This window comes from Hetaerina americana, unplaced genomic scaffold (genome assembly GCF_022747635.1).
Source record: "Hetaerina americana unplaced genomic scaffold, ioHetAmer1.1.p SCAF_14, whole genome shotgun sequence".
NCBI lineage: Eukaryota > Metazoa > Arthropoda > Insecta > Odonata > Calopterygidae > Hetaerina > Hetaerina americana.
The window spans coordinates 8,853,253-8,872,190 of NW_027286514.1; the positions used below are offsets into that span (position 1 = coordinate 8,853,253).

The window sequence follows — 18,938 nt, forward strand, 5'->3', positions numbered from 1 at the left end:
TCTTAGACCCCATACATTTATTCTTATTGCCACATTTGAAAAAAATAGCTCAATATGGAATTCATGTCTCTTTTCAGCTGGTACATTGCGCCCTTTGCTGTGAACCATTTCATACTTTCTGTGTGGAGTGGGCTGGGTGGGATGTGTTTGATGGTTGGGATTTGCAGATTAAAGGCCCACCAAAGCTACATGATGGGGAGAAATTTCCTCCGCTTGATTGGTTGTGCAGACGTTGCTCACTATGCCATGCTTGTGGTCTTCCTGCATATGTTCCTGGAGGTGGAATGCCCTCTGCTACATCGAAGGGGAACAGAAACAAAGAAATTAGTACAAATGAGAAGAAAGAGAAGGCAGAAGAGGAAAGTGATACCAAAAAGAAAAAGAAAGATGCAGACAGTGCAAATGGGAAGGCTGACGATGATGAGAATGAAGTGGTTGAGGATATGGGGACCAGGACATGTAATATATGTCACAGATGTTACCATGGTGTCTGTTTGGGGCCAAATGGAAGTAAAGTTGGAGAGCTTGCTTCATTCAAAGACAAAGATAAGCCATGGGTATGTTTTTACTCTATAATGCATATTAAATTTTATACTTCGTGAATTAATTTTTATCCTTGTGAAAGTGAACTTTTATCCATATGTTTACCTATTTATTAATGTATTTAGTTTAGTCAACTAGGGAAGTTTTCATGCTATATACCCATTGCAGCTCTATATTGTTAGAAGAGTTCATAAGATGTACAACAGTTGAAATTCTAGCTTTCCATCCTTTATTCCTTTTGATGTTCTTTGATCAAATGACCTTAAGTATATATGATGTTTTCTTAACCTTTTTAAGCACATTTGACATTTAGTTATTAACATTTTCATAAGTTTAGCTCAAGTTGATATTATCATTGGCTATTTACTGGCACTGCATATCCTGAAGTTAGTGATAAACCTGAATACATTTCTCAATGTTTCAGTTCAAACCTTTGCAAGTATGTGTTGTTGTGTTTATTTTATGTAAATTAAAGTTTATATTATGGAATTAAGCAAAGGATTTTCTCCTTCTGAGGTCAGTAACCTGAGCTATAAAATAAGGATTTGCTAACTATATAATAGAATGAGGGAAGTTGAAAAAGCTAAATCCAATTTATATGAAGAATGATTTCATTTTAGTTAACTAAAGCATAAGTTCACAGTCATGCAGTTGTATACGCTACGCTATAAAAGCCAATTATATGATATCTCTCATTTTTTCTAGGACTCAAAGTAAATAAATGGAATACTCATATAACTGGAATTAGTGGGAGTGTAATGGTAGAAACGGTATTTTAGCATTGATATCTCAATCCCCAGTTGAAAAAAATCAAATAAGTTTTTCTTGGTAATTTGCCTATTTATAGCTCAGATAATCCTTAAAATTTGTAGGTCACTCAAACAGGTGAACACATTTTAGTACTGACGTTATTTTAGAAACATTTTAAGCACATACGTAGAATATTATTTTAAAAAATCTAGGGGTGAAGGTACTCACTGGAGATGTTATCTGCTCTGCTTTATCTTTTTATCTTCTTTTAGTCGATTTTCATTATTGAACATTCCTGATTCCCATATATTTTTCATCTTTGCCTATTTTCCTATCTCCCAATTGTTATGAAATTATCACTAGAGTATCATAATACCGATTTTATCTAAACTATGATAACATAGAATGTACTTGAAATGCCTGAAATTCCAAAAAATGGAACTCCTTTGCAGCTATGTAACTGTAATAAATCATTGAAACTGTTGAAACTCAGTACATATGCATAGGTTAAGAACATTCAGGACTTATTGCAGTTTTGTACAAGATATTTTGATTGGATTCAGGGCTTAGAAAATAATCTGGCCTAGGTGGCAGCAGGGTAACATCCTCATCTGCTAACCCAAGGGTCATGGTTTCTAACCTGGGTGAGTTTTCCTCCACCTAGGGCTTCAGTGTTTGTAATCATTTTCATTGTTTTTGCTGATACTAGTCTGATGTAAAGGCCAAAAAGTGCTGTTTTCGGACTAAGATTAAATAAATATTGATGGCAGCCATATTTTGAAGGAATTTAATTAAGTATTATACCTGGGAGATAGTAAGCATATAGCTTGTGTGGCACTAATTTTGAGAATATGAAATTGACACCAGAAATTAAATGTTTAGCTTGGTTTTTCTTCCTCAAACAACTCAAAAATAATGGTATGTGAAGTAATCAATAGCATAGTTTGTGCAAATGTTGCCTGCTTTGATGTAGAATAATGGTAACAGGTAATGACTTATGGATGACGTTTGGTGGAAAAAGGAGAGTTAATAATCTATAATAAGCATTATGCTTTCAAGGAGATTTTTTTTATTCTAGGAAAGAAATAAAGTAGTGTTAAAAGAACTTCCTTGTGTGATTTAGTTCTCTTTCTTATAATCATTAATGGAAGATGTGCATCTGTGTAACAATTGCATAAGCATTGCATCTTTGGAAAAATAGGTGCTTGTAGAGTATTTGGACTTATTTTGATAGATGGCTTGTCAAAAAGATGCTCTTTCCACCAGATTGAGTTATCTGCATAGTTACTTATTCAAAATCCTAGGTTATAACAAAAGTTGCAATATTTTTTCAGGTTTGTTCCACATGCCTTCGTTGCCATAGCTGTGGGAAATCATCTGTTGCTGGATCAGTTCCCAGAAACAGTCATGCAGAGGATAAAGAAGCAGGACAAGTTGATTTGGAACAAACAGGTCCAGAAGAAATTTTGATGTGTGCCCAATGCCTCGCGCTTCATCGGAAAAGGAACTTTTGTCCGCTGTGCCATGTAGTTTATCGTGATACTGATTTTGATGCGTCGGTAAGTTCTTTTTTAATTTGATAGAAAAATTATGTTCTGATTCTTAAAGTTAATTTCGCTATGTTTCTCAGATTATCAATATGTTGATGATTACAGTGATATTTTAACTATTCTCTTCCCAATTTGGATTTTTATTGATAAATGCATCTTCATTTCAGTCTGGGCCAAATTTCAATGAAAACAATTTTACTCTGAACCTACTTACCCAATTTTAACCTTCATTTAATTTGTTTTTTTTCTGCAAATATATGCCTAACTTATTTGAGTGGCAAACAGCATACTTCAATTAATTCCATAGTTATTAGTTTTCTATTTCAGAAGTGGAGAAAAAATGTTCAGGTTTTTCTTTGTATTCATAAGCTAAAAAAAAGGCTGCAGTAGAAACAGTTAAAATGTTATAGTATACATAATGAGGTATGAAATTCTGCAAATTATTAACATTAAGTGTCTTCTGCAATTTAAAAATTTCATTTTTATAATTAAAAAAATGACAGATGTAGTAATTTATAACAATGCCAATACATTTTGTGTAAATAATTAGTCCAATAGACCTATTTGGCTTTTGAAATCATTTATTGCCTCTCTTAGTTGGGGGAAGAATCATTTTATGACCAACATGCCTTTTAAGATGAAATTGGAATGTTGACTTCATGATCTAATCCAAAGTTTTGATTTTACTTTTATGCGTAAAGAAGAACATAGTAAGTTAGATTACCAGCCTTTTCACTGCCCATGTCACATAAAATATTCCATGCTGAAAGTTACACATTGTTCTGGCAGCCAGCCACCAGCCAAGTGAAGGCCAAGTAATGTCCCAGGCTTGCTAAAACTATTCTAAACCACCTTGTTTCCCTTCAGCAGGGGCTTTATCAATTGCCAGTGCATCATTATGCAACCACCACAACAAGGAGGTCTATACTGTGGACTTGCCTGCCAGTACTGTTAAAATGTTCTAAATTCCCATTTGTCCTGAGTAGACTTACTTCTGCAGTCATGTATATCAATTTCTTTTATATAACTTCTGTGTTATTAGTGCACTATCTATTTGGCCTTTTCTTTGGAGTTGAAAAAGAATGTACTATTCATGAAGTGATTACATTTTTATTTGTCAATTTCATGGCTGATTTTTTAACTGTTAAGCTGTGGAAGATTTTTTTTTGCTAAATAATGAGGACAGGATTAAAATATTCATGTAATATTCTTATTTACATTTGTTTGTATCAGATGATGCAGTGTGCGCAGTGCACTTATTGGGTCCATGCCAGTTGTGAAGGTCTCTCAGATGATCAATACCATCTCCTGAGTTTGCTTCCTTCATCAGTGGAATTCACATGCTCGTAAGTTTTAAATCATGCATCTTTTTATTTGAATCTCTAATTTGGAATTGGCATTCTTTGAAATAAGGTTAAGGAATGCCTTTAAAAACCAATCAATTTGGAAAAAAGAAAATTTGTAATGGGTGAGTTGGCTTTACCTGGTGTTTTTGACAGGAACATCAATGTAAAACTTCAAGGTAATGCAGACTCAAGCTGTAGATTGGACCTGTATTGGCCTGAAGTTAACTTTAATTTGTCTACTGCAGAATTGGAGAAAAATGATATCTCATTATGCTTTGCATATATTTTGTAATCGTAATCTCTAGTACATTTTACCTAGGCTTAATTAAGTTTATCATTATAGTGAACATACTACCTTGATCAAAAAGTTCCCGGAATAACCACCGTGTGGCGCTCCCATCGTTCCGATTTGAGTTCTGTTTTTTTTGTTAAATTGGTACATCTGTTGTTGATATTCCCTTTAAATCTTAGTGTCATAACTTGACATTTGCAAAAGTTACGTAGCCAAGAGTACATCTATCTCTGTGTGTGTTGGCGATTTTTTACAATTTCAGAAATGGATTTAAATTTGCAACAACGAACTTGTATTAAATTTTGCGTAAAAAACGGATTTAGTGGCGCACGGACGTTGGAAATGTTGGAAAAGTGTTTCGGCAACGATTCTCTAAAAAAAACGGTCGTTTACCAGTGGAACGAGCGGTTCAGAAGTGGTCGTGAGTCAATCGAAGATGATGAACGCAGTGGCAGACCATCGACATCGAAAGTCGGTGAAAAAATTGATAAAGTAAAAGAAATGTTGGTCAATAACCGCAAATTAACCATCAGAGAAATAGCGGAGGACTTGAACATTGCCTATGGATCCGCCCAAGACATTGTGGTTAATGATTTGGGTTTCCGTCGTGTAGCAGCAAAGTTGGTTCCAAAAGACCTCAATTTCATGCAAAAAAGAGACCGTGTTGACGTCGCAAAAGACATGATTTGCGAGGCTGAATCCGATCCCACATTCATCAAAAGGATCATTACTGGAGACGAGACGTGGGTTTATGAGTATGACACGCAATCCAGACATCAGGCAAGTGAATGGCGTTCACCAAATGAGCCGAGACCAAAAAAACCACGTCGTTTTCAGTCAAAAAAGAAGGCAATGCTGACGGTTTTCATGGATTACAACGGTGTAGTGCATCATGAATTTTTGCCAGAAGGCCAGAGAGTAAACAAAGAGTATTATTTGGGCGTTATGAGACGTTTGCGTGAAGCAATTCGCCGAAAGAGACCAGAAATGTGGGCAGAAAACTCGTGGATTTTGCACCATGATAACGCACCGTCGCACAGTGCTATCATTATTCGTAATTTTTTGACGAAAAATGCAACAAATACCATCCAACAGCCACCGAATTCACCTGATTTGGCTCCCTGTGACTTCTTTCTGTTCAATCGAGTTAAAAAACCATTACGGGGAACGCGTTTTAGCAGCCGAGAGGAAGTAATGGAAAAATCGCAGGAAGCACTGATGGACATACCGAAAACCGACCGTAACTTTTGCAAATGTCAAGTTATGACACTAAGATTTAAAGGGAATATCAACAACAGATGTACCAATTTAACAAGAAAAACAGAACTCAAATCGGAACGATGGGAGCGCCACACGGTGGTTATTCCGGGAACTTTTTGATCAAGGTAGTATATCATCCTACAATATTCTTTCAGGGCTCGCAACCTTTTATGACATTTATTCTACCTAATTTTCTCAGTATTTCACTTGTTTGATTAGTCTTTTTACTTGTAGTGTTAACTATTTTTATTTCTAGTTATGTACATTTATCCTTTTTCGTAATGGTCATTTTTCAGGCAGTGAAGTGTTGCTTAACTGATTTATTACTTTTTAAATTATGTGTATATTTATTTGTTTGGACTTGTGTAACATGCACTTGAATTATTGATTTCTATCATCTACATATGATAGCAGTAATTATTTAATTATTTTAGTTATTCGAATGAGTTAAGTAGTTTTGTACCCCTTAAGTACATAGCGTAATTAGCCGTTATGATTGTGCATTTAATTTGATCAATCAACTATTTAACTGCTTAACTTATACTTACATTTGGTTTTTTTCAGCCCATGCACTAAAGACGCCTGTCCAGCATGGAAGAAAGCCATGGATAAAAAACTTCGCCAGGGCTTTGAAAAAATATTGGAAGTGATAGATGCTGCTGCAAATTCTAAAAATGCAACTGCTCTGTCCTACTCTCAATCTTTATCTGACATGTCCAATCCTCCTCTTAATCCATCCAACATATCGGAAAGCTCTAACTCTGTCAGTCAATCACAACCTGAAAAACAGTCTGAAATATGTACTCAGGCCGAACAGCAGGACTTAGGTGCATCAAACAAAGATAACTCTCTCAATCAACAACCAAGTCCAAAGGCAAAATGCTCAAGTTCTGTGCTAAATCGAGCTGCCTGTGACAGTGACAATGGCGATAAGAATGAAAGTAAGGGTAATTTAAATAGTCTAAAAAGGAAATCCTCTTGTGACACAGGAAAATACGCAGCACAAATTTCAGATAAACCAAGAGATATGCTCCTTTTAAGAGAACGAGTAAATCGAGGTGATTTTGTTGCTCTAAATGATTTTTATATGGCTGTTGAAAAACTTTTCTATGATAATGAGGGGGTTTTGTCAACTCTTAACAGTGCATTGGTCAAAGTATTTCCTTGGGTTAAACCAAAGACTTGCACTATAGATGTAAAGAAGAAACTAGATGTAATAATCAATGACCATTGTTATACATCTGTTGGAAAGAACAGTGAAATTATACAGTGGATACCAAAGGCCTTATCAGAAGAGAAAGACAATCTGATAACGTTAGATATTAGTGATAACATTTCTTTAAAACCTACATTACCTTCCTGTGATTTACAAAGTAGTGATGAAGTTTTAGGTAGTCAATTTGAAAGCTGCAGTGAGTCAAATGTTAATAAAAAGTGTAGTCAGTCCAAAGAACAGTCCAATCAAAATGAAAATTTATGGATGGACCCTAGTGATTATGTCCCCAATCACAAAGTGTATAGTTTTGCATCAGCCTTAAGGCGCCGTTCAATAAATCGAAAGTCTCTTAGTTTAAGCACATTCTCTCAGCCAAAGAGTAAGCCATCCAACTCACCCGAGCATGATAATTCAGTGATGCTAGAACACTCAAGAAACATTGTCACCTATAAATCTGTGCTGGCAGGAATAAAGAAGGAGGCAATTGACTCTGAAAGGGATGATGATGCAGGTGATATGATGGATGATTGTGAGATAAAACTTGAGGATACAGCTGATTCTGATGTAAATTCTACTAAAGAGCCGGATACATGCTTAGAAGATAGTCATAACTCCAACCATGAAGATGAAAATCCATGCTTATCAACCTCAGAAGAAAATAATAATAAGTCACCCATTCCAACAGGAAACACCTTGGTTCCAAATGCATCAAATAGACTAATGGATTCTTCGGAGATTCAAAAAGAAACCTCTACAGCAGCTGAATGTAATTCAAGTATTGTCGGTAAATCACCTACCAGTAGTGAATGCATTGAAAGCCATCCACGTACTGATGGTCGAAGGTGTTTGTTTTGTCATGTAAAAGGTGATGCTGATGTGGACCGCGAGGGACGTTTGTTGCTAGCATCTGCGTATGGAGATTGGGTGCACTGCAACTGTGCTCTATGGTCTGCAGAAGTATTTGAGGAAAAGGGAGGTCTCCTCATGAAAGTCAGAGAAGCAGTCAACCGTGGCCGCAGGGTTCGATGTGCCTTATGTCAGAACTCAGGAGCAACACTTGGATGTTGCCTTCGTGGTTGTCCAGATTCATATCATCTTGGATGTGCACTGCGCTCAGGATGTCTCCTTCAGGAGGATAAGTCTGTTTATTGTCGCAATCACATTCCCATTGATCAGAAGGATCCTAGTGTTGAACTTCCTTTGAAAAGACCAGTTCATATTGATACGGAAGGCCGCCAAGGCAGTGTTTTGTGGAGGTGGCGAAAGCCAGGAAGGGGTAAAAGAAAGCCTGGTGAAGATGGGACAACATTTCCTGCCGGTGGTCTCAGGTTTACTGTAGGCTCTCTTCATGTCGAAAGTTTGGGGAAGATTATTCCAGGTAGCATACAAGGGCAATTATTGAGACCACCTGAAGGAAAGTGTAAGGTCAGCAGTGAAGAGGAGATGCGGTGGTGTGAAGGGGGAGTATCATTGGCTAAAAAGGATGAGGAAGAAGCTAAAGTTTCAGAAATGTTAATTTCAGGAGGAGCACCTGTAATTGTTCCTGTTGGGTTAAGCTGTACCCGTTTGTACTGGTCATCAGTAGAACCCTGGAAGGTTGTTGAATACCATATCCAGACTATGTTGGTTATTTCTGAAGTAGAAGAAATTAATTCTTCAGCAAATGAGGAAAAAGAAGAAGCTTTTAATGAAAAGGAAGAACAGGAGGCCCATGTTACTGTGGATCACTCAGCCGAAGCAGAAAGTTTAAATCATGTTAAGGATGATGAGGAACAACCTGACTTGATTGTGCCACTTGACATAAGTGACGAAATAATTAAGGATATACCTCCTGATATTTTTGCTAATAAAAAGTTAATGCAGAGTATTCTCGTTGGCCTTCTCAAAGGAGTAAGCAATGGTGAAAGCCAAAATGGTGTGTCACACTTATTTGAAGCTGATGACGAAGGAAATATACTGAAAGGTCACAAGGATGGTGAGTGCCCTGCTTCATCTCTACCTTCAAATCAGGCTATCAAGGTACCTAGGCATAGTAAACCTGTTAACGTTGTTCAGCCTGTGAGTAAGGAAGCACTGCTGTCCACAGAATCTGCCTCTTCAGCTTGGGAGTTGACCTGTGAAATGCGACCAGCACAAACACCTCCACCCTCAGCCTCACCAATAATGACAGGTGCAGCTGGAAATGCCCCCGAGTCATCCACAACAATGATTCCTGCGAATAAAACTGCCATTTGGTCAGAGGATTCCAAAAAAGCTTGGAAGCATGTCCGGCCTATACCACAGTTGGATGGAAATGCTGATCCTTCTTCATCATCTTCTAGCGAAGGAGGTGGTAACAGTCCTTTAAGGACATCCCCAACTAGGGAACCATCTCAACCAATACCATGTCTACTAGCTTGTCGCATAAAACAGCAAAGTTTGGCTCATAGTGAGCCTGGTGGAGGTGGCCCAGTTAAATGCAACAAATGCAGAAGAACATATCGTACTCGTGAAGGATATGAGCGACATCTCTGTGAAACACCATTTCCTCTCTCTTCCACATCCTCAGATTCAGACTCTGAAGATAGAACATCTCGCAGAGTTTCTTCTGAATCTGATATTGCCACGCCAGGAGAGGACACTTTACCTAATTCTGTTGAAACAGATGATTGCTTTAATGATTATCCTGAGAAGGAGAAATTTGCAGGTGATGGAATAGTAGAAGATAAAGAACAGATTCTTCACAATAAATACACTGCCAATTCAGTGCCTGGTGGAGACGAAAAGGATATCAGCATTCCTGAAACCTTAGGTGCTTCTGTTGCTCCAGAAATTGCAGAACAAACCAACACTTCCAATATGAATGTGTGTAGTTCATTACCTTCAATCACAAATAAAAGTCACGTAGATAATACCATTATTGACAGCAATGTGTGTCAAGAATTTCCAAATGCTGAACATTGTAACAATGTGAGTAACAGCATTGCCTCCAAGGAATCAAAGGAGCTGAGTCACCAGATGGATGACCCACAGGTTGTTTGTACAAATAACACAGAAGGCAAACAGATGATTAGTTCCAGTGATTCTCTCAATGTAAATTGTAATTCCCACTTTTATTCTGAGAATTTATCTCACCCTGTGGACAGAGTTGCTGCAAACCCTTCCAACCAAACAGTTGCCCTAAAAGAAATAAAAGAAGGAGTTTGGAGGGGTTTAACCACAGACTCGTACCCATCTCGAAGTACAAAAAGGCAGACAGCCATGGTTCAGCCTCTGTGTTATGTGAATGGCAAAAGGAGAGTGCCATCAGGAGACAGTTCTGACATAAACAAAGTATCCAGGTTCAGTGTGCCTCAGGATGATAGTTTTCTGTGCCCCACTCAGCAGCAAGTTTCTCAGGGATCAGTCACACAACCACCTCTTGTTTCAGCACCATTACCTCCATCGGTTAATAATAACTTTCAGGTTCTGGTAAGACAACTGTCATCTGCCAGTGCTGTACCTCAGTTTGCTGAGAATTTTAGGCAACAAACAGGGCACACACTTCAATATCTTGCCACTATTGATTCTGGCTCCTTCACCCAGCAAGCTGGCATTCCTCAGGCCCAGGGATTAGTTGGCTTAATACAGAGTTCTGCCCAGTTAGTGCAGACCCAAGCTCTTGTATCTCCTCCCCAAGTTATGGCACCCAGCCCAATTGTGTTGGCACCCCAGCAGCCTACACTTGTGTATAATCCAGTGACGGCATGTCTCGAAGCACTGCCTGCTCAGCAGCAAAGTTTTATATTGACTCCCCCTGCTCCTGCATACACCATTCCAGTCTCATCTTCGTTGCAGTACAATATCGGTGAAGATATGCAACAGGTTTATTTTCAATCTGCCCCAATGTCACACTCACCACATCCTCAACCACCACCAGCCCCCATGCCTACGCCTGCACCTCCTCCTCCAGCCCTTGAACCAATCATTCATACAGATGCAGGTTGGTCTTTGCCCCCTGGCTATCAAATAGTTCAGAATCCTCCGATGGAGCAGCCACAAGCACTATTAATGCCCACTCCTCCAGTAGCTTCTACACCCGTTCCCCAGGCAAATGTCCCCATGCAGCCTCCTCCAGTGGACACTTGTCCAGAAGAAACTCCCCAGTTAACCTTACCAAAAGCTGTCATTCCAAATACACAGTGGCCTGCAAAAAGGAAAAGACTTATTCTCCCCAATCTTCAGCCAACCCCAAGGGAGGGAGTAAAAGCATATCGTCGAGATGAAAAAACTGGAAAATATGTTCCACTTGATGAAGGATGGGTGGATTTAGTAGATTCCAATCAGAAAAATCAGGTTATGAGTGAAGAGTTCTGTGCTAGGACAGGTTTGCTGCCTTCAGCATGTACACCAGATGTTAAAGATCCCAGCAGGAAAGACATTATGGGAGGCATTAGGAGGAAATCTATATGTAGAAAAAGTGATGGTGAAACTAGCAGTGGACTTGTAAATGAAGCAGTTGTGAAACAAGATAATTCTGCGACATGTGTAAAGGTTAAACCACCCACTGATAGTTGGAGGTTACCTTCAAAAGACTCATTTGTACATAAACAGACAATGGATAAGGGTGTTAATTGTTCAAGGTCCAGAGGAGGTTCAGCAAATGGTGTCTTGGACAAGGTCACTCATGGTGTTGGAAAAACAGTAAAGCGTGTTGAGAGTACTTCAGTGATGTATCAAGTCCAGTCTGCTGATGGGATTAAAATTGAATCTGATACTCCTGATAAAATATGGGACCAAGTCTTCAACAGTGTTCAAAAAGCAAGGGTAGCCCATGGCTTGGCACCTCTCCCAAGGAATCCATTTGCTCCCATGTCTGGCTGTAAACCATTCATGGGTGCAGAAACACTGGCTCTCTCACACAAGTATGTCCTCTTTAGTTATTTTTTCATTTATCTTTTTGTTGTTAATAGGATTAATATTTTTTACCTTTAGGTAGTATTATATTGATTTACCAATATTTACCTTATATCTCTGAATATGCCATATTTTCCCATCGATAACATGCGCATCATATTCACAAAAATTTTCAGATAATCGATAAATGGCAATGCTCGGTATGTAATGAAAATTGAAAAAATCGAAAAATAGAAGTATTTTTACACATGCATCTAATATAGATGTATTTTTACACACACTACATGTAATTTTTATGCAAATATCTGTGTGTGTGTATATATGTGTGTATGAATATATATGTATATATGTATGTTTTTATATAATATATATACATACACACACATACATACACACTCACAGACAGATGTGCAGCCTCTATACACGTTCACAATAACTATGATTCCCTGGGCACGCGATATCTATATGAGTTTATGATAACTAAAAGGTTCTGGGTGCTCGTTATTGATGGGAAAATACAGTAATTACCTCCCATTTCTTGCATCAAACTTTTGGAAAAAAATTGAATCCCAGTGTAAATGTTGCATTTGATTTTATAAAGAGTGCCACTTTTTCAATAAAAAAAGTAAAACTTCAGTCCTTATGGTACACTTGTCAGTTACTAACATTTTTTTGCATGCGATGTTTTTAGAAATAAGCTATCCTCTAAAATGTAATACTTTTACTTTTTTCAAACTAAGTATAGCATTTGGCTTTGAAAAATTTAGGTAACTCCTTATTCACTTGAAGTGGTTGAGCGTAGAAGCGATTATTAATCCTGATAATACAGGATGTGTCCACATAACTACCTTTTTTTTCAAATGCAACAAACCTTCAGAAAAAGGAAGTTATGTTGCCACACCCCCTGCCATTAAAAAATTAATTCTCATATAGTCATAGATGATATTTTAAAGATTGACATGGTGAAATGCTTGAATGAACTTCCTTAGGGAATAATGATATAACTACCTATATAAAAAACCATAAACACAGGAATCAACCCGAAGGTCAGTTAAGTAGGTGATGGTAGAGATCACCCAGTACCAAGCCCTATACGGCGTGTGAAAATTCACACATCAGGGTAGGGGGGCTAATTCCTTTCCCTGTGCCAGTTATGGTTTCCCAGGAAGACCTCGTACCCGAAAAATCACTTTAGCTCGGATGGGGCTGCAGGTGCCCTGAGTGCCTTGCCCGGGAATCGAACCCGGGACCCTCCGGTCAGCAGTCCAACGCTCTACCCACTGGACTACCGCGACCCTCAACTACCTCTATAGAACCCGATAAAACACAACATTAATAATCAAATTGATTTAAGTGCATTGCAAGTACAGAGGTTATTTAATATTTTTAAGCTCATTGGTCAGTAAATACCTCCCATTTTGTATGCATCATATAGTATGTGCATTAAGGACATATGTCCATTAAGGTTAGGATCAATATGTTAATTCCTGGAAATACTGTCCTATTCTATGACTTTTCATCATTTTTTCTCTAAGTGTATGATGTAACATGGGGAAATCACATTAAGAATATATGTGGAACTGTATAGAATCTTTGTTCTAGAGTCCAAACATAAATTATGCATGATGAAGAAATATTCACACCAACAAGTTAAGTAGAAGTTTTATTCCACATTGGTTATACTACCTTGATCAAAAATTTCCCGGAATTTATTCAGAAAATTAAAAATACAAGTTTATTCATCTAAATCTATATTGTCCCCTTCAAAGTAATCCCCATCGACTGCAACACACTTATGCCAGCGCTTGATCCAATCCTCGAAACATTTTTTATATTCGGTTTTCGGTATGTCCATCAGTGCTTCCTGCGATTTTTCCATTACTTCCTCTCGGCTGCTAAAACGCGTTCCCCGTAATGGTTTTTTAACTCGATTGAAGAGAAAGAAGTCACAGGGAGCCAAATCAGGTGAATTCGGTGGCTGTTGGATGGTATTTGTTGCATTTTTCGTCAAAAAATTACGAATAATGACAGCACTGTGCGACGGTGCGTTATCATGGTGCAAAATCCACGAGTTTTCTGCCCACATTTCTGGTCTCTTTCGGCGGATTGCTTCACGCAAACGTCTCATAACGCCCAAATAATACTCTTTGTTTACTGTCTGGCCTTCTGGCAAAAATTCATGATGCACTACACCGTTGTAATCCATGAAAACCGTCAGCATTGCCTTCTTTTTTGACTGAAAACGACGTGGTTTTTTTGGTCTCGGCTCATTTGGTGAACGCCATTCACTTGCCTGATGTCTGGATTGCGTGTCGTACTCATAAACCCACGTCTCGTCTCCAGTAATGATCCTTTTGATGAATGTGGGATCGGATTCAGCCTCGCAAATCATGTCTTTTGCGACGTCAACACGGTCTCTTTTTTGCATGAAATTGAGGTCTTTTGGAACCAACTTTGCTGCTACACGACGGAAACCCAAATCATTAACCACAATGTCTTGGGCGGATCCATAGGCAATGTTCAAGTCCTCCGCTATTTCTCTGATGGTTAATTTGCGGTTATTGACCAACATTTCTTTTACTTTATCAATTTTTTCACCGACTTTCGATGTCGATGGTCTGCCACTGCGTTCATCATCTTCGATTGACTCACGACCACTTCTGAACCGCTCGTGCCACTGGTAAACGACCGTTTTTTTAGAGAATCGTTGCCGAAACACTTTTCCAACATTTCCAACGTCCGTGCGCCACTAAATCCGTTTTTTACGCAAAATTTAATACAAGTTCGTTGTTGCAAATTTAAATCCATTTCTGAAATTGTAAAAAATCGCCAACACACACAGAGATAGATGTACTCTTGGCTACGTAACTTTTGCAAATGTCAAGTTATGACACTAAGATTTAAAGGGAATATCAACAACAGATGTACCAATTTAACAAAAAAAAACAGAACTCAAATCGGAACGATGGGAGCGCCACACGGTGGTTATTCCGGGAACTTTTTGATCAAGGTAGTATATTGCCTTTAGGGAATTGGTAGCCCAGGGTAGTGTGGGACTACTGACTGAAGGGCTCTGGTTCGATTCCTGGGCATGCCTCTCTGGGCACCCTCAGCTTCACCCAAGCTGTGTGATTTTTTTGAATACCAGAATTTCCTGGAATACCATATTTGACACAAGAAAAGGAACTGGCTCCCCTTCCATGACCTGTAAATTTCATATTCCTGTGGGCTTAGAAATTGTTGAGCTCTACAATCGCCTATCAATACAACCTTTAGGTTGATGACTGTGTTTATGGTTTTTACAAGGGTGGTCTGAAAAGTTATTGACCTCAGAAATTTCAGAAAAAATGTCTTGTATCTTTGTTAGGTCGGAACCTTTTCAAACCACCCATGTATATCTCACCTCAAATACATATCGAGTATTTGGGACCCTTCTCAGGCTTTCATGCCAGGATAAATAATATTAATTTAGAGCCATAATCTTATATATGCTGAGAGTGTGGAAGGTGATTGTGGAAAAATACACTCTGGCACAATAAGTAAAATCAAACTAAGTAATCCTTGATGGACACCCACTCCCTTACTCAGGTGCGGGGAACACAGTGACCCTCCTGAGTCTCAAACATACTCAAGTGTTTGAAAGAGAGAGAGTAAACCCAATGGGAGTGACCCAATAATCAGGCTATAAGTAATTTATTACGATAAGGAACCAGCGAACCTAAATTGCTGCTCACCTTCCCACTAAAGTGTGTGAACACAGTAGTGGCCCTAGAGAATTTCAAACACCAGCACACTCAGAGTTTACAGGGAATCACTCTCAGACCAGTGATCTACCTGTCAAGACTAATTGTAATACAAATCAAAGTTATAATAGTTAAACTAACTTAAGTTTTCATGATCTGTGCCTTTGAAGAAGACCTCTTCAAAGGAGAAATTAAGAAGGATTAATCTGGGTTAAAATGTATAGACTAAATGGTGTGAAAGATGTAGGAAGTTTGAATGGAGAAGCACCTGGGCATGTCAAGCTTCTCTTTTCTGGTTCATTTGCCTTTCCATTCTTCCTAATAATGTGCTTTAGTGTTCTGGGAGTTTGACCATTTATGTTTAATGGAGGAGTCACAAAGGTCCCTTTATTTTCATATATCCAAATTGGAAAATGCATGAAAAGTTAGTTCAACAAGATGTGCTTTAATTTAATCCTAGCCTGACTGATAGGTTACTGTGGAGCACAGTACACCCTGTGTACTGTGACTGTATGTGTGTATTCAAAATTCATGAAGGCCCCTGTATGTCACTAAGCTTAATTTTAATTAAATGAAGTAGAAATTCTTAGTGAGGTATGAAGCAGTTTGTGGCCACCATTTGGTTACCATGCGGTCACTAGATTGCACATGCATCTCCCAACTACATGTATGTTCAGTTCAGCATACGATGTTTTCTCACACTTGAGAAACTCACTCCCACACACCTAGAACACACTCTCAATTCTGCCGATGGCACATCATTCATTGCATACTCTTTCTTTGCATTGCTATATTACATGGGTATTGCTTTCAAATCCTGTAGCAGTTATACAGCTATGACACTGCTGTTCAGATGATGATCAGTGTAAGCACGAGTATATACCAACAAATTCAAACAATATATTTTTGGGCTGATGTGCACATCACAGGCATTAAATTTTCCACCCTTCCATCCCCATTCTTAATACCGTGTTTATTTGGTACTCGCTGGGGTTGCTGTGTTTCACACACCTGAGCGAAGGAGTGGGTGCTAATCTAGACTTTATTTCTTTAATTTTTATCATGTCTGAGTGTATTTTTCCATCATTCCCTTCCACATTCTGTACATATTTAAGATTATGGCTCTGGATTAAAATTTATCATTCACATAAATGGCCATAGCCATGCTCTTCTATTCACCCTTCAAGCACAAACGTTGCTAGGAACAAAGGTGACAACAAATTTGTCCTAAGGTGCCAGCATCACTAGGTGACTCTTCTCAGCGACTATAAATGAAAATAATAATTGAATAATTCTTATTTTTAAGCTTTATTCTCTTCTTCTGTATCTCATTGTATAAGTTTTATTAGCTTTCATTAAATAATGAGAAATGTTTTCATGGACTAATTTCATAAATTTTGCATTTCTCTTTAAAATAGTTCGCTATGAAGGTATCCGTGGAGTGTAGAGATTGAAGATTCAAATCTTTAATCTCTTTAAAATAGCCTGGCAATTTTTGCATGAAATAAAGCAATTATGCATGGTGCTCAAACTGTTAATTACCAATTTCATAACTGAATAAGATGAAGAATAGACTTGCCGGTTTTAAAAAAATCATATTAGTAAACTCTGTGATGAAAGCCAATATGGTCTATGAATCGACAAGTTCATGACTTAAAAGTACTCTATTAATACTGAGCATATCAACATCTACATCAATTTAATACTGATGTAGATGCATTAAGCCTATCTCACATTGCATTGGTTGATGAATTAATAAGAATTCAATGGAAAGTTGAAAAAAATGTAAATATTTCATGAAATCATGCCTGACACTGTTGATTCTTTAGGGAAATTGAACTGTTTAACAGACTGATATAACATTTCACTTTTCTTTTGCACTATTCATGACCAAAGCAGTTAAAAACCTCACATATGATAGTTCAAACATCTTGAAAGTAAAATGATAAAGATGAAAGCTAATAATCATTAATGGAGACCTAACACCCCCTGCCACACGTCCATGTACACGTAGCAGAGTGCAGGATAAGATATAATGCGCTGAAAAATAATAAAATTGAAAGTTGCAGTTGAATCATCCTTATCAGCTATAAAAATCATGTTGAATACTTCTCTGCAAAATTAAAAAAATTGCATTTAAAATTGCTACTTATATACTTGTATTTTCTTATATTTATCATAATGCTTAAAACTTACATTAAAATCCTTCACATTTACCATCTCATTAAATCCTACATTAATAGCTTTAAAGGTGTTGATCATTAAAAGGATGTGAATTTGCTGAGTTTTTTTTCTGTGTCACAACAGTTACTAGTCAAATCATCTCAGGGAGAATTCCCCCAAGTTTGCTGCTTTGTGAATATTTTCAAAAAGGATTTTTATGCATAATGCTTTACCCTCTCATAAAGTGGCAGAAAATCTAACAGTATAATAAATATAGGTGTTTTATAAGTATGTTAGATGCTGAAATAAATTTATTTAGTTCTAACAAAAGTGGTGCCCAAAAAAATAATTTCACATACAATGATAACACCCTTTAATAATCTGGTTTAACATGTCACTGTAAAGTGGTTTAGGTTAACAAAATTAATTGTGGTTAAATAATAGCAAAGAACAATTTTAAGTGGGTTCAGTTTAAGTTAAAAGCTCTAAATTTGGTTGGGCATACAGGGTTTTATCACTGTGCAGGTTTGATCATCATTATAATGCATTGATATGTGAGAAGAATAAAAGTTTTAGATTTTAAGTGTGTTTGAAAGGCAAGTGAAAGGATTATTCAATACTTATCAAATATTATGATTAGGTATTTTTGCAATTCCTTTTTCAGATTGAACAACTCATAATTGAACATTTCAGATAGTTAATTCATAATAGTCTGATGTCATTAATTCTTGTATATATATGTAAATATTACAAATGTCTTCCAATTTTTTAGGGGCCTGCGGTACCTTTTGAACCAGTTACCAGGTGCATCTCAACTCCTTAAGTCGGAATCTGGTGTTAAAGAACCCACTTCAAATAATTTACCCCCTCACAGACTGTTTTCTCGTGCCCATCTTTCACTTTCAACGCAAACTCCAGTTCCAGAGACACCTGTAGTGCCACCTCCACCATGCTCTCCACCACTGCCAGAAAATCCATCTGGCTGTGCTCGAAGTGAACCTTTCAAATGTCCACCTCCCCCACCTAATCCAACTGTCCCTGGTGAGCCTTGCCCATCTTTGAAAAATAGGAAATGGCAGCATAGAGACATTTTTGGTTGGCTGGCTTCCCCACATCGAAAGCTGCCATTAGCACCACTACCAACCCAGGAAAATGAGGCAAATGGTGGAGGAAACAGGTAACTTCTAGACCGTTAACTGG

The 18,938-nt window shown here is 37.8% G+C and overlaps 1 protein-coding gene across 2 annotated transcripts in view; it reads left to right on the plus strand.

Moving 5' to 3' along the window:
• trx (histone lysine N-methyltransferase trithorax) overlaps positions 1–18,938 on the plus strand; it is a 50,656-nt gene that overhangs the window by 21,307 nt on the left and 10,411 nt on the right. For both annotated transcript variants that reach the window (XM_071583471.1, XM_071583472.1), the window contains exons 7-11: positions 78–557; positions 2,628–2,852; positions 4,077–4,189; positions 6,306–11,840; positions 18,511–18,915. In XM_071583471.1, coding sequence (XP_071439572.1) covers positions 78–557; positions 2,628–2,852; positions 4,077–4,189; positions 6,306–11,840; positions 18,511–18,915 — 6,758 coding nt within the window. The remainder of the gene's footprint in view (positions 1–77; positions 558–2,627; positions 2,853–4,076; positions 4,190–6,305; positions 11,841–18,510; positions 18,916–18,938) is intronic.